Source organism: Podarcis vaucheri (assembly GCF_965113315.1).
Source record: "Podarcis vaucheri genome assembly, chromosome: 11".
NCBI classification, from domain to species: Eukaryota; Metazoa; Chordata; class Lepidosauria; order Squamata; family Lacertidae; genus Podarcis; species Podarcis vaucheri.
Genome location: NC_138749.1, coordinates 20,134,755 through 20,149,483, shown reverse-complemented (window position 1 = coordinate 20,149,483; position 14,729 = coordinate 20,134,755). Strand labels below are relative to the sequence as shown.

The 14,729-nt window shown below is 44.3% G+C and overlaps 2 protein-coding genes across 2 annotated transcripts in view; one reads left to right on the top strand and one right to left on the bottom strand.

The window, feature by feature from the left end:
• OXCT1 (3-oxoacid CoA-transferase 1) overlaps positions 1-8,794 on the top strand; it is a 51,323-nt gene extending 42,529 nt beyond the window's left edge. Inside the window, exons 15-17 of the mRNA XM_082242162.1 lie at positions 3,449-3,529; positions 3,993-4,094; positions 7,373-8,794. Of these exons, the coding sequence (XP_082098288.1) occupies positions 3,449-3,529; positions 3,993-4,094; positions 7,373-7,414 (225 nt within the window). The 3' untranslated portion in view covers positions 7,415-8,794. The remainder of the gene's footprint in view (positions 1-3,448; positions 3,530-3,992; positions 4,095-7,372) is intronic.
• Positions 1-14,729, bottom strand: part of RIMOC1 (RAB7A interacting MON1-CCZ1 complex subunit 1) — a 375,501-nt gene that overhangs the window by 85,167 nt on the left and 275,605 nt on the right. The gene's annotated exons all lie outside the window — the stretch shown is intronic.

Below are 14,729 nucleotides of genomic sequence, written 5' to 3'. Positions count from 1 at the left end.
CTGAAGGTGGGTGAGGAGAGAAGGGAGCCAATTTGGGACAGGCTTGAGTTAAAACCACCCCACCCCCAAAATAGATAGACGTGATTTAGAGTATGGTATTCTTCACAGGGTTAAACCACAGAGCCTAGGGCTTGCCGATCAGAAGGTCAGCGGTTCGAATCCTGGCGACGGGGTGAGCTCCCGTTGCTTGGTCCCTGCTCCTGCCAACCTACCAGTTCGAAAGCACATCAAAGTGCAAGTAGATAAATAGGTACCACTCCAGCGGGAAGGTAAACAGCGTTTCCGTGCGCTGCTCTGGTTTGTCATGCTGGCCACATGACCCGGAAACTGTATGCCGGCTCCCTTGGCCAATAAAGCGAGATGAGCACTGCAACCCCAGAGTCGGCCACGACTGGGCCTAATGGTCAGGGGTCCCTTTACCTTTACCTTTTATGCTTCACAGTTGAGGGGTGTGTTGGTGTTTGTGCAAATAGACCAATGGGAATATGCTGCAGAATGGGACTGTGTAATACACATTTTAGAAATAATAATACTTTGACCCTTGACCTTCAACCTTTGGGCTAAGCATGAGTCTTCCCTTATTAATTGCTTGTGGGGAGATTTGATAGGACGATGTTACAAAGACTAGGCGTTGGTCAATATCTCTGTACTTCTATTCCCATTTTGGCTGCTTCTTTTCTGTAGATGCGGCTTCAGAAAGGTTTTAACCAGTGACAGTAAGATCATATTTAACTGCAGTTAAGCAAGATCATATTTAACTGCAGCATTCTGCAATGCTTGGGGTCACAGCGGCTGCCTGGAAAGCAGTCTTCTTTCCTCAAGCCTGAGCATTTCAATCTCCCCGGGATGCTTAGAAGGAGATATTGCATGACCTTAAAGGTATACCTGATGGGTTGATGAACACTTTTCTATAAAAATAGCACAGATGAATTGTTCCTTTGCCGGGAACAGAACTTGGAAGGTCCTTGAATTAAGCATTGTCATTTCCCCTTAAATACCTGTCAGTTTCACTCAGGGGGGGCTAGCTGCCTTGAATGCAGAAACAGATGTTAACTGGTAGGACTTGGAGTGAAGCAATTGTTCCTTGACATAAAGTGGGGAGGGGGGAGAATAAATTAAAAACCCATTTTGGTAGGCAGAGTCGATACCATTGTAAAATTCGTAAAAGGAACAATGCTTGACTACCCAGGAAAGCAGTTTTATTTTATTTTTTTGCAATTAGGGCAACCTTCAAGGAGTTGGAGAGAGGGCTCGATTTTGCGAAAAACATTATAGGCAACAGTTTTATTGTTGTTTTTTTATGTGCCAAACATAGGAGAACAACAAGGCAAGAGTAGGAAAGATTTTAAGATAATCCCAGATGCCCCTGTCCTTTACAGCTTTGCCTGTCCCTGCATATAAAGGAGGACATACCATTGCAACAGTATATTGGGACAATTTTTAAGATTGTCATCACAAAATATGAGCAGAGAATAGTTGTGTCGTTCTAGGCAATGCTACAAGGAAACTTCAATATTCCTGGGGCACAATTTCCGGGCACAATTCAAAGTGTTGGTGCTGACCTTTAAAACTCTAAATGGCCTCGGTCCAGTATATCTGAAGGAGCGTTTCCACCCCCACTGTTCTACCCGGACACTGAGGTCCAGCACCGAGGGCCTTCTGGCGGTTTCCTCACTGCGAGAAGCCAAGTTACAGGGCTTTCTTAGTAGTGGCGCCCTCCCTGTGGAACGCCCTCCCACCAGATGTCAAAGAGAACAACAACTACCAGACTTTTAGAAGACACCTGAAGGCAACCCTGTTTAGGGAAGCTTTTAATGTTTGATGTTTACAGTATTTTAATATATTTTTTTTGGAAGCCCAGCCAGGGCGGGGTATAAATAATAAATTATTATTGTTATTATTATTACTATTATTACTGGGGAAAATGCAATTTTTACTCCTAAAGTGAAGCGGCATTAACAGAGTTATTTTAGAAATATACTGATAGTATTAGAACCTGCTTCTGTGTGGTAAATCCCAGAATGCATCAATAATTTCTGGCCAGGCAGCCAACATGATTCCTTTTAACACCAATGTTGCTGTCTGCTCCCTCCCCTGAGAAGGGACATCACAAGCATGGAAAGGAACTACCGTTTTTTTCGCCCTATAGGACGCACTTTTTCCCCTCCAAAAATGAAGGGGAAATCTAGGTGCGTCCTATGGGGCAATTGCAGGCTTTCGCTGAAGCTTGGAGAGCGAGAGGGGTCGGTGCGCACTGACCCCTCTCGCTCTTCAGGCTTCAGGAAGACATCCGCAGCCTAGGCAGCCCTGCGGGAGTTCCCGCAGGGCTGTCTAGGCTGCGTATAGCAGCCTGTTTCCCGGAGCGCCGGGCGTGCTGAAAGCAGAGCGCCGGGCATGCTGAAAGCAGAGCGCCCCTCGCGCCGGGCAGACATCCACAGCGTGGGGAGCCCTGCAGGAGTTCCCCGCAGGGCTCCCCACGCTGCGGATAGCAGCCTGCCGCCCGGAGGGCGGGGCGCGCTGAAGCAGAGCACCCTGCGCGTCGGGCAGACATCGGCCAGCCCCACAAGCTTGGGGGACAGCAGGGAGGCGCAGCGCCGCCATCCCGCTGTTCCTCAACCTGGTTCGGTTTCCCCGACCTGGTTTTGGGAGGGAAATAAAGGGAATTTTCCCCCCTTTATTTCCCCCCCCCCAAAAAAAAACTCGGTGCGTCCTATGGGACGAAAAATACGGTATGTGGTCTAGCTGTGATTTTTGCATTGCTGGGGGTTGGACTAGATGACACTCTGGGTCTCTTCCAACTCTATAATTCTTTGATTCAGTGATCTGCCGAACCCATGTGGTTCCTATGTCTGTGTTTCATGGTGTCCTGGAAGTGAGCAGGAACATGGAGTGCAGAAGTCATTATCGTATGGCTATTTTTATCTATAAAATTTGCACCCCGCCCGTCATCCCTATATCTCAGGGCAGTTCACAGCATAAAAATACAAGACTAAAACACAAAATGCATACGGAAAATAAGAACAAAAGCAAAACAAACCAATAACTCCCACCCGCCACCCCCTTCCACAAACACATTTGAAAGGATATAGGATGTTAGTTTGCCAAAGGTCTGGTTGAAGAGGAACATTTTCCCCTGGCACTTAAAAGATGTATAATGAAGGTTCCAGGTGAACTTTTAGGCACATGATTCACTTGAGTGTATGCCAGTCCTGTTGTGTATGCCTTGTTGAGTAAGTCATCGTTACCCATGTCACTAAGGACCCCGGAATATTTCAGCAATGAATTCGTGAGTCTTCCACAACAGGTCAAAACACAGTGGAAGCTTCTGAGCTGGAGGTAGCATATATTTGTCTCAGTCTGAAATTACTGACTGCAAGTCCTTTTGAATTTCAAGCAACTGGTTTTCTCCGACAAGCTGATCATTCATTTGTGTGTGTGTTCATTGTAGGGCAATGCCCACAAGATTTTGGAGAAATGCACTTTGCCAATTACGGGAAAACAGTGTGTGAACCGCATCATAACAGAAAAGGTAGGTTATCTTACGTTCGTTGCATTTCTGATCCATCTCTTTTGCTGAGCGGCTTGGGAGGGGCATTTTTATCTTCTCGATAATCTTGTAATGAGGGTTTGAGTTGCCCATGACTAACTCTTGAATTTTAATATCCCGGCTCCCTTGATGAGAAGGGATGTTGCAAACCTGTCCCAGGAAGAAGATGCAGATGTCTCTCACACGCTATCAGCTCTTGTAACCGTGCAGCAGTCAAGCCATATTTTCCAAATACTGCAGTTTGCATAGCAATCTTAAGTCCTTACTTCATTTTATTTAAGGCATTTATAACCCCATCCAGCCAAAAGTGCTCCTGAAAATCAGTGCTAAAGTGGAGGGAATTGGTATTTATCAACTCGAAGCACTGGCTTCATTCAGCTAGTAAGGCTCGCTTCCTTTCCTTTTCTTAGACCGAAACAATTTGCATTTCTTTCCGAACCTGCAGGCTGTGTTTGATGTCGACAAGAAAAAGGGACTGACACTGATTGAAATCTGGGAAGGGCTGTCTGTGGATGATATCAAGAAAAGCACTGGTGCTGAGTTCACAGTAAGTCATTGTCTGGCTAACCTTGCAGTTGTGTTTCTTGGCTCCGAGGGAGCTTGGTAAGGAAGCAAAGATCAGCCCAAATGAAAGTTTATTTACATGGCTTGTCCATGTTGCAGGTGCAAAAGACTGCTGAAGGCGTTTGTTCTGGAGAGGTTTCTGGTGCTTTTGGAGAGGGAAGGATGAAAAAAGGTTCAAACACACCCACACACCCACACACACACACACACCAGGTTCCATTTGTTTGGTAGGATTTTGTTTCTTAGATGATAATAGTAATAATAATAATAATAATAATAATAATAATATAATAATAATTTTTATTCATACCCCGCCCTCCCCAGCCAAGGCTGGGCTCAGGGCGGCTAACAAGCAATAATAAAAACAAGTTGAATGAATACAACTTAAAAACAAGATTAAAATATAACAATTGAAATATTGAAACATTAAAATATTAAAATGCAGCCTCATCACAGGAGGAGAAAGGAAAAAGAAAAAAGAAAGGGGGGGGGAGGGAATCAAATTGGCTCCAAGCCAAAGGCCAGGAGGAACAACTCTGTCTTACAGGCCCTGTGGAAAGAAATCAGATCCTGCGGGGCCCTGGTCTCACGAGGCAGAGCGTTCCTCCAGGCCGGAGCCAGTGTTGAAAAGGCCCTGGCTCTGGTTGAGGCTAATCTGACTTCCTTAGGGCCCAGGACTACTGGGGTGTTGCTATTTATGGACCTTGAGGCTCTCTGTGGGGCATACCAGGAGAGGCGGTCCCGTAGGTCCCGTAGATCTGAACAGAGAATTGAAAGTGGGTGGAGCAGTGAGTGTAATTTTTACCTTTCTTAGTTTTTTCACACACATATCCCAACTGATTCTTGCATGAGTGGATGGAATTTGAGGACACGTTCCATCCAGCCAAAAACACCCAGGATGCAAAATCAGTTCCAGTGAGGACTGTGGCCTGGGGAAAGTTCAGAATGGGTACCACATTTAGCTCCTGAGCTACATTTACTTTCCTACTCCTGCTGTACATTGAATGGAGGAGACGCCATCTTCTGTTTTGCTTCAGGCCTGCTCTGTGTGCATCTGTATTCACGCATAGATTGAAAGTGGAATGAAGGGAATATCTTGCTTTAACCTGGGAGCGTTCGGTTCCCAACCAGCAATTTGCTCACTTCAGGGACTGCTTCAAAGAGAGAAGCCTCAGGGAAGTCCTGGAAACTTAGCTTACTGCTAGAACCCTGTGAAACTTAATTTATATGTCTTGTTTGAAGCAGGGCCTGTACAATTTCACCAAAATGGCTCCCCTCAAAAGAAGAGAAACCACGCAGCAGCACTGTGGCTTCTTTGGAAGGCTGTGACTGAACTTTCTGATTTTCACAGCTTTATTAGAAAGAGCATCCCCTAGGCAGCATGCACAGCAGCCTCATAACAAGGGAGGAGTGATTTACAGCCTCCTGTCTTTTTTATGAAGCTGGTATTATAAGCAGTCCGCTCGGGATTTTGTTGGGCCCCAAAGACAAAACTTTGACTTTCCCTGTGCCCTTAAATCAGATCTGCTACAGCTTGGCTTCAAGACAGATTGTCCCACCAGGATGATTTTCATTTGTACGTGTCAAATTTATCATCTGAATCACAATGCCACCATGGGGGAAAAAATCAACCAGAATGGAAAGCTGTACCTGGATAAATCGGATATATTTTGTTTGTTTTTAAAGCAAGCAAGTCCACAGACAGCAAGATTCAACTGCTTTATCTTCCTGTGAAAGCTTCGTTCTCTGTCAGGGGACACAAAAAACCATTAAGACTGCAGGCCTACATTCACTTCGTGGGAGCAGTCCCCATTAACCTCAGTGGGGCTTACTCCCGAGTAGTTGTATAGGACTGCACTGCAAGGCCAAATACACTGGCTTCCAGAACGTAGATGGAGACGTTTGGTGTGTGCCGTAGAATCCTTAGTTCCTCCAGCTGTTCTCTTTCTCATGTAATCATCGCATTCTTCTTTGCAATTGCTAGCATCGATCATCTGTCATTAGCGCACCTGTGGCTCATAGATCAGCCATAGTAGGAGACAGAAAAGATGATTATTTCAGAGAGTTGGAAATGGCATTTGACATGGCCACATCGATGGGGCAAAATGGCAAATGGAAACTGAATCTGTAAAAAAAAAAAAAAGTCTTTCTCACCCCTGGTACAAATCAAAACGGGCAGGATGGAACCTAGGAAGATTCCTTATACTGAGTCAGAAAAATGGTCCAACTAGCACACGGGTGGCGCTGTGGTCTAAACCACTGAGCCTCTTGGACTTGCCGATCAGAAGGTCGGTGGTTCAAATCTTCGCGACAGAGTGAGTTCCTATTTCTCTGTCTCAGCTCCTGCCAACCTAGCAGTTTGAAAGCACGCCAGTGCAAGTAGATAAATAGGTACCGCTGCAGCGGGAAGATAAACGGTGTTTCCATGCGCTCTGGCTTCCCTCACGGTGTTCTTTTGTGCCAGAAGTGGTTTAGTCATGGTGGCCACATGACTCGGAAAGCTGCCTGTGAACAAATGCTGGCTCCCTCGTCCTGAAAGCGAGATGAGTGCCGCACCTCATAGTCACCTATGAGTGGACTTAACCTTTACCTTTTTTACACTGGCTGGCAACAGCTTTCCTGGATTTCAGGTGCAGAGGTATCCCTCAGCTTGGAGACACCGGGGCTTGAACCTGTGATCTTCTGTGTGTATGTTTTCTGTAGACATAGGATGTCATGTTGTCCAATTCTGAGCTCACTGTGAGACTGTGAGACCACAAAGTGTGCATGGATTTCTCCTGTAAATCATTACATGAGTATTCTGGTAGACATAAGTGATGTATGGTATAAATCAGGAGACAGGGAACCATCTCAGTCCAGATCTTGATAGCCTTCAGCTTCCATCAGCTTCACCCAGCATGGTCTCTCCTTGGTTTCTGCATAGGACCTGGGAAGTTGTCCAGCAACATCTGGAAATAACATATTCACCATTCCTGCCCTTAATACTCTGAGATCTCATTGGGAACAGGGATCATGGCGCTGTCAAATTCAGCATCTATATAAATGGATAATTGCCAAGAAAATGCAGCATGGTCACATTTTGATTTCGAAAGAAGAAACTTCCAAAAAGGAGGGGAATGATTAAAAAGGAAGCTGAAAAGCAAAATGGAGAGGGTCATGTCTCTCCAAAATACATTCTAGATGCTCAGCTAGAAGGTATACTGCGTATGGTACCAAGGCTGCATTATTTGTCTGTTGATTTTTCTTTTCTTTCATCACTAGGTTTCGCCAAAGCTCTCGCCAATGAAGCAGATTTCGACTTGAAAAGTAGACTGGGCTTAACATCCACGCTTCCAGCGAAGGGGAATCAAATGTCTGTTTTGCAATTATGCATTTTAAAGAGGTCTTTGTAAAGTAGTTTCTTTGGTAGTTAGCGTTCAGGCTGACTATGTAACTAGAACTATGTAAATGTTTATTCGCAAGCAACAGTGCAGTTTCCAAAAATAAATCCTAGCTGGTACCTAGATATTTATAATTGCCACACTGCAGGTTTGACTGCAAATAAACGCTGGCAAGAGACAATCGCCTGTTTTGGATGATCCTATCTTGGTTTATGAAGCGGAGAAACACATGAGCCTTTTCTTGGAGCATGCGCAAGCCACAAATCACCCAGAAAGTCTTTAGTTAGCCAAAGTTTCCTTTGCGTGGGTGTGAGCAAGCCAGGATCTTCAGCCACAGCATGGCTTGAGACCTTGAGTTGTTCCAAAGCTGGTAGCCATAGTTTCCTGGTTTGGATGAAACAGGTGACTGTGGTTCAATAGAAGCTCCATTCTTTGCTGCGCAAATGGGCTGCAGGTGTGGGCAACAGGCTCGTGCATATCTCTGCTTAAGCCGAGATAGGATCAAACACATCCAATCCCTTGTAGATGTGAACGTTAATACTGTAACTCTGTATGGAGGCAGAGGTCACTTCCACGCACAGAACATGCTAATTTGCAAGTGCCTGTACGGTAGGCTGCAACTGCGCACACACAAAGAAAGAGGTACAGGACAAGTTGTTGGTTTTCAAACATGTAAATAATCAGATGTTTGGATATTCAGGAGTTCTACTTACAGAAGTTTGCATAGCTAAAAACCTGGGCAGGGGGAGCTGTTTATATTCTGTAATTGAAAGTCCATGTTTTGTTAAACCACCATGTTTCTGGTCTTCAGGGCTGCAAAGACAGGCTTGAAAATCTGTGGGCTCTTCCTGCTGAAACCTCAGAAACCAAGGAGAGACATTTGCTTTTGAGATTTCCAGCAGTAAGGGAATTGGGCTTTGTGCTCTGCGTTAACTAACTCCTTCCCCTTCTTCATAAATAGCACTTAGGACACTTTTGTGTTGAATTTTCAGAGTGGCAGTAAATGAAATGCTAGCAGAATGAGGTATGCAAAATAAACAGAGGGATGCAAATTTAATTTGCATAAATTATGCAGGCCACAGAATGCAGCTGTACTTTATACAAAATTTGGGTTACCTCGGCATAGGATTTTCATTATTTAAGTTCTATAGACAGCCCTAGGTTGCATAGGAAACATACAGTGAGTTGATAAGCTTTCAGATGATGGAAGTTTGTTGAAATGGAAGCCATCGTCCTGTTCTCATGGTTATTTTTTTTAAAAAACTGACTTCTTAATAAATGCATACAGAGTTGCATGTTTACAGTTAGTGTCTGGATTCTGCCTTCCCCTTGATATCAACAAATCATTCGCACAAATATCTAGCGACACAGTGGGAGCAAGGTAGGGCCTTTTTACGGCAGTTGCTGTGCCATTTATCTGTTTGTATAGTAACTATGCCACCCGAAAGTGGACCTTTCCCTCCATACTTTAAAATGGTAGCAGGTCACATTTCTCTCTTTTTGCCCTTAGCAGTTCCAAAGATGGTGGAAATGTACGAATTGGATTGTAAAGATCTTATCTAATACTTGATTAATAAAGATTCCTAAAAGAAAAAGAAATTACTGGATGAAAGCTACATATTAGAACCGCGGCAACTGAGAACCAATGTCGTATAGCAGGCATAGGCAAACTGGGCCATCCAGATGTTTGGGACTACAACTCCCATGATCCCTAGCTAACAGGACCAGTGGCCAGGGATGATGGGAGTTGGAGTCCCAAAACGTCTGGAGGGCCGAGTTTGCCTATGCCTGTGGTTTTCAACATGGAAGACTTAGTTTCAAGTCCCTGTTTAGCGATTAAGCTCTGGGTGGCCTTGGACAAGACATTCTCAGCTTAACCTACCTTAAGGGTGGCTGTGGGCTAAGGTGCCATTCCTGGAGGAACATTGATGGGGCTCTGATGTGCTGGTGTTTGGCCTTCTCTGAAGACGTTGGTTGTGTTATCTCTCTCTCTCTCTCTCTCTCTCTCTCTCTCTCCCTCTCTCCCTCCCTCCCTCCCCCCCCACACGTTTCCTAAGGATGGATATTGTTTTATTCATTCATTCATTCATTCAATTTTTATACTGCCCTTTATAATAATAATAAAAAAATCCCAGGGTGATGTACAATGTTAAAAACACATAACAGAGCACCAATAATAATACTGACATGCTTTCACCAATGCTGGATGACCCAAGATCATATTAGCACGTGCTCCTGCAGTGCCATCATTTTGTGCGGCTATCAGGGAAAATGAATCAACTTTACTTCTTGACAGCTGATACCTCCTTTTATGGATGATGGTATGCATGTATGGCAGTGCTTCCCCCCTGCCCCCAAAAGCACTTGCAAATTTCTTAAAGTATACAGTGATGGTAGTGGTCATGACAGGCTTTGGGAGGGTTGTAGTTCAGTGATAGGGCATCTCTTTTTCATGCAAGAGGCCCTGGGTTCATTCCCCAGCATCTCCAGTTGGAGCTGGGAAATCTGAAATCCTGGAGTGCTGTGGGCAGGACTGGACTAAGTGGACTTTTGAGGCAACTGCCTATGTTCCTGTGGACCGACACCCCCCCAGAACTAGAATTTTTCATTTGTCCTTCATAGCATGGGAATTGCTAAATACTTAAATGAGATGCAGGCCCAATCATGACACACATTAGCAGGTCCTAGTATAGTGGTACCTCAGGTTAAGTACTTAATTGGTTCTGGAGGTCCGTACTTAACCTGAAACTGTTCTTAACCTGAAGCACCACTTTAGCTAATCGGGCCTCCTGCTGCCACCGCGCCGCTGGAGCACGATTTCTGTTCTCATCCTGAAGCAAAGTTCTTAACCTGAAGCACTATTTCTGGGTTAGCGGAGTCTGTAACCTGAAGCGTATGTAACCTGAGGTACCATTGTATACAGATGTCCCTGGGCAGCTTAAGTTGGTAGGTGCCAGGCTTTGGGGACTCTGCTTCCTCCCTCACTTTGGCTGTAGATAAGCAGGACAAAGTGAACAGAGAACATTAGGAAGAACTTCCTGACAGTAAGAGCTGTTCGACAGTGGAATTTGCTGCCAAGGAGTGTGGTGGAGTCTCCTTCTTTGGAGGTCTTTAAGCAGAGGCTTGACAACCATATGTCAGGAGTGCTCTGATGGTGTTTCCTGCTTGGCAGGGGGTTGGACTCGATGGCCCTTGTGGTCTCTTCCAACTCTATGATTCTATGATTCTAGAGTTCCTTACAATTTAAAGGGTTTTTAATTATCACAACAAAAGAACAAAAGATCCATACTTGGAATGAAGGAAATTAAGGATTCCACCCACTCCCCCCCTGGTCACTTCCATCTTGCAACCTGATCTTGCAACCACCCTGCTTTATGTGTCGCCACCTTATCTGCTCCATGTGACCTTGGACTGATAGGCTGAATACTTTCCAGCGAGAGAGAGAGTCTGTTATATATCATTTATACCCTGCCCATCCAGCAGGGTTTCCCCAGCCACTCTGGGCGGCTTCTAACAAAAGATTAAAAATACATTAATACATCAGTCATTAAAAACTTCCTTAAAAAGGGCTGTCCTCAGATGTCTTTTAAGCGTCAGATAGTTGTTTATTTCTTTGACATCTGATGGGAGGGCTCTCTTCCTGTTCTTCACTTTGCTGTTCACCCCTCAGTTCTTCCTAACTTCGATCTTCTGAACTATGTCCCTCTGCAAACCGCTGTTCCAAATCTATACTGCTCTACTGCTCCTGGGCAGCTTCAGGATCAGGGGGAGGCTCCCACCATTTTCAATCACCTCAGACAGTAGGTGACTGAACTCCCACCAACCCTGCGCTTTCCAATGTACCCAACTGCCCTAGAAGCTCATAGTTTATTTAGAATCACATTTAAATGGAAGGAAAGAGGCAGGAGAACCAGGGGCCAGTGGGTGCATCTGGGATGTTGAAAAAGTGTTGTGGGTGCCAGTCACAAAATGGCTGCTGTGGAAGTGTGGCGTGGCACAAAATGGCTGCTGGTTGTGTGTGCAGGAGAAGCAAACAGGAACCGAGTCTTTCCTGCATTGTGGATCATTGAGAAAATATTTACTGAGACCTTTCTCTGTGGCCAAAGGTACCGTCAGGCTACAGGCACATACTGTGGGTGCCATGTTGGTGGCCCTAAAGTCAATTACTTTTTTTTAAAAAAAAGATATTTATTAAAAGTTTTTAAGATATAACAAGAAAAAAGAAAAATAAACATACAAAATAAAAAACAGTTAAAAACACATTAATTTTCAATAACATAACTTCCATACACTTATTTCCTCGGACCTCCTCATACCTCCCTTCTTTGTATTCCAGTTCGATTTGTTAGTTCAGCAAATCCTTACCATTAAACTTTTACCCATTTGTGAAACCTCTTTTTTTTTTCATATCTCTTAAAGCATTACAGCTGGAAACCGCTTAGTTTCTATCCAACATCCTTCTAACATTCATTAATTTTACAATGTTTCTGTAAGTAGTCTTTAAATTTCTTCCAATCTTCTTTCACCGACTCTTCTCCCTGGTCTCGGATTCTGCCAGTCATTTCTGCCAATTCCATGTAGTCAATCACCTTCATCTGCCATTCTTCCAGAGTGGGTAGATCTTGTGTCTTCCAATACTTTGCAATGAGTATTCTTGCTGCTGTTGTGGCATACATAAAAAAAGTTCTATCCTTCTTTGGCACCAATTGGCCGACAATGCCAAGGAGAAAGGCCTCTGGTTTCTTCAGGAAGGTATATTTAAATACCTTTTTCAGTTCATTATATATCATTTCCCAGAAAGCCTCAATCTTTGGGCACGTCCACCAAAGGTGAAAGAACGTACCTTCCGTTTCTTTACATTTCCAACATTTGTTATCGGGCAAATGATAGATTTTTGCAAGCTTGACTGGGGTCATGTACCACCTGTACATCATTTTCATAATAAAGTCAATTACTTTCTGAAAGAAAAAGGTTACATTCAAAGAACTGAAGGCATCCTGCTTGGTCCATGGTGCTTTCCTGCCACTGCAGAACCTCACACAAGACACTCGACCAATTCTTGAGGATTTGTGGATACTCTCCTGGAATAGAATATGGTGCAGGATGAGGTGGTTATGTGTGCAGAAATCCCTTCTGATTGCCTTGCACAAAGGGCTCATTTGGACCCAAGTTGCTGAGTGTAAAAAGAACTGGTGACACACCACAAAGATCTTTGGGAACAAGAAATTTCACGAGGCATAAAAATTTAGCATTTTCAGTTCCACAGCTCCCTGGTAGAGGTTTTTTGTGCAGGGTTACCAGCACTACAAAGCCATTCCAGCTACAAGCCGACGCCTAATAGAAAATTGCTGAGAAAAATATGGCTGTTCTCTAAATACATAGAGAAAAGCTATACACCAGATATACCTCTTTCCAGAGGAAAGAGGTACCAAGTAGACTCTTGGCAACAATAAAGACAAATGCCTTGTTGCTATCAGTGTTAATAGATCTGTACTGGGTGTGTGTGGATAGGGAGAACTCTCCTATCCAGTTGAAATGACTGAGAGCAATTTTATGCCTGGGTATCTGTGTGAAGATAGGTCTGCTGCCCCGTTATTCAATTTGTTGGTTAAGAACAGTGAGAACTGTGAAGAGCTCATTTTATGGGCACCATTTCTCCTGTTCTAGCAAACAATTGATGGCTGCCATTATCACCTAAAAAAAGCACATTTTGCATTATTCTCCTGTGATTATGCGACTTGAACTGAGTGATTTAGAAAGCCTTTTAAAAAAATAAAAGGGCACAGAATGCTCGAGGTGAGATGGGCAGAAAGTGCATTTCATTGCTTTGAACTTAATGTCACTTATCTAAGAGCAGTCCAAGGTTGATGCTATTGTCTCCAAAGATACTATTTACCGGTAACCTCTTCATAAGCCCAGGATACCGAGCGTCAGTGCTTCTTTAATTTTAACTGTCTTGTATTCCGCTGTTGTATGTATGCTCCTTCTTACTCCAGCCCGACAATTTGGCAACTGTCAAAATTCTTCCTGATCAACACAGTTATCAAAGGACAGCAGCCTGTGAGGATCCAGTGAGTTGCAATGCAATCCTATGCAATGCAATCCTATGCATTTCCATGCAGTAAGTTCAATGGCACTCACTTTCAGTTGAGGGTGCATTATCAGGCACTGGACATCTGTGCTTGGCAATGTTACATCAGTTGAATTTCTACTGCTGGAAATGCAGGTACAAGGTGGCTGTTTCCATCTCTAAACAGCCCTAACCTATCCGTCAGCTCATATTTTCCATGTTTTGGTTAAGGATTGTAGGGTCACAGCCACACTATGCATTTAAAGTAATACTACAACACTTTAATCAGTCATGACTTTCCCCCAAAGAATCCTGGGATCTGTAGTTCATGAAGAGTGCTGAGAGTTGTAAGGAGACTCCTATCCCCTTCAAAGAGCTACAGTTCCCATAGTGGTTTAATAACGCCTCTTCCCAGGAAAGTGGGAATTGTAGTTTCAAGTGGCACAGGGGGTCTCCTAACAACTCTAAGCACCCTTCACAAACTACAGTCCCGAGGATTCTTTGGGGGGAACCATGACTGTTAAAATGGTATCATAATGCTTAGAGAGCGGTATTCAACCAACTCATCGCAATAGCACATTGATTACCGCTAGAACAGTGTTTCCCAGACTTGGGTCTCCAGCTGTTGTTGGACTACAACTCCCATCATCCCTGGCCACTGGTCCTGCTGGCTTGGGACGATGGGATTTGTAGTCCCAACAACAGTGTGTCCAGTTCTGGGCACCACAATTCAAGAAGGACACTGACAAACTGGACAAACTGGAACGTGTCCAGAGGAGGGCAACCAAAATGGTCAAAGGCCTGGAAACGATGCCTTATGAGGAACGGCTAAGGGAGCTGGGCATGTTTAGCCTGGAGAAGAGGAGGTTAAGGGGTGATATGATAGCCATGTTCAAATATATAAAAGGATGTCACATAGAGGAGGGAGAAAGGTTGTTTTCTGCTGCTCCAGAGAAGCGGACACGGAGCAATGGATCCAAACTACAAGAAAGAAGATTCCACCTAAACATTAGGAAGAACTTCCTGACAGTAAGAGCTGTTTGACAGTGGAATTTGCTGCCAAGGAGTGTGGTAGAGTCTCCTACTTTGGAGGTCTTTAAGCAGAGGCTTGACAACCATATGTCAGGAGTGCTCTGATGGTGTTTCCTGCTTGGCAGGGGGTTGGACT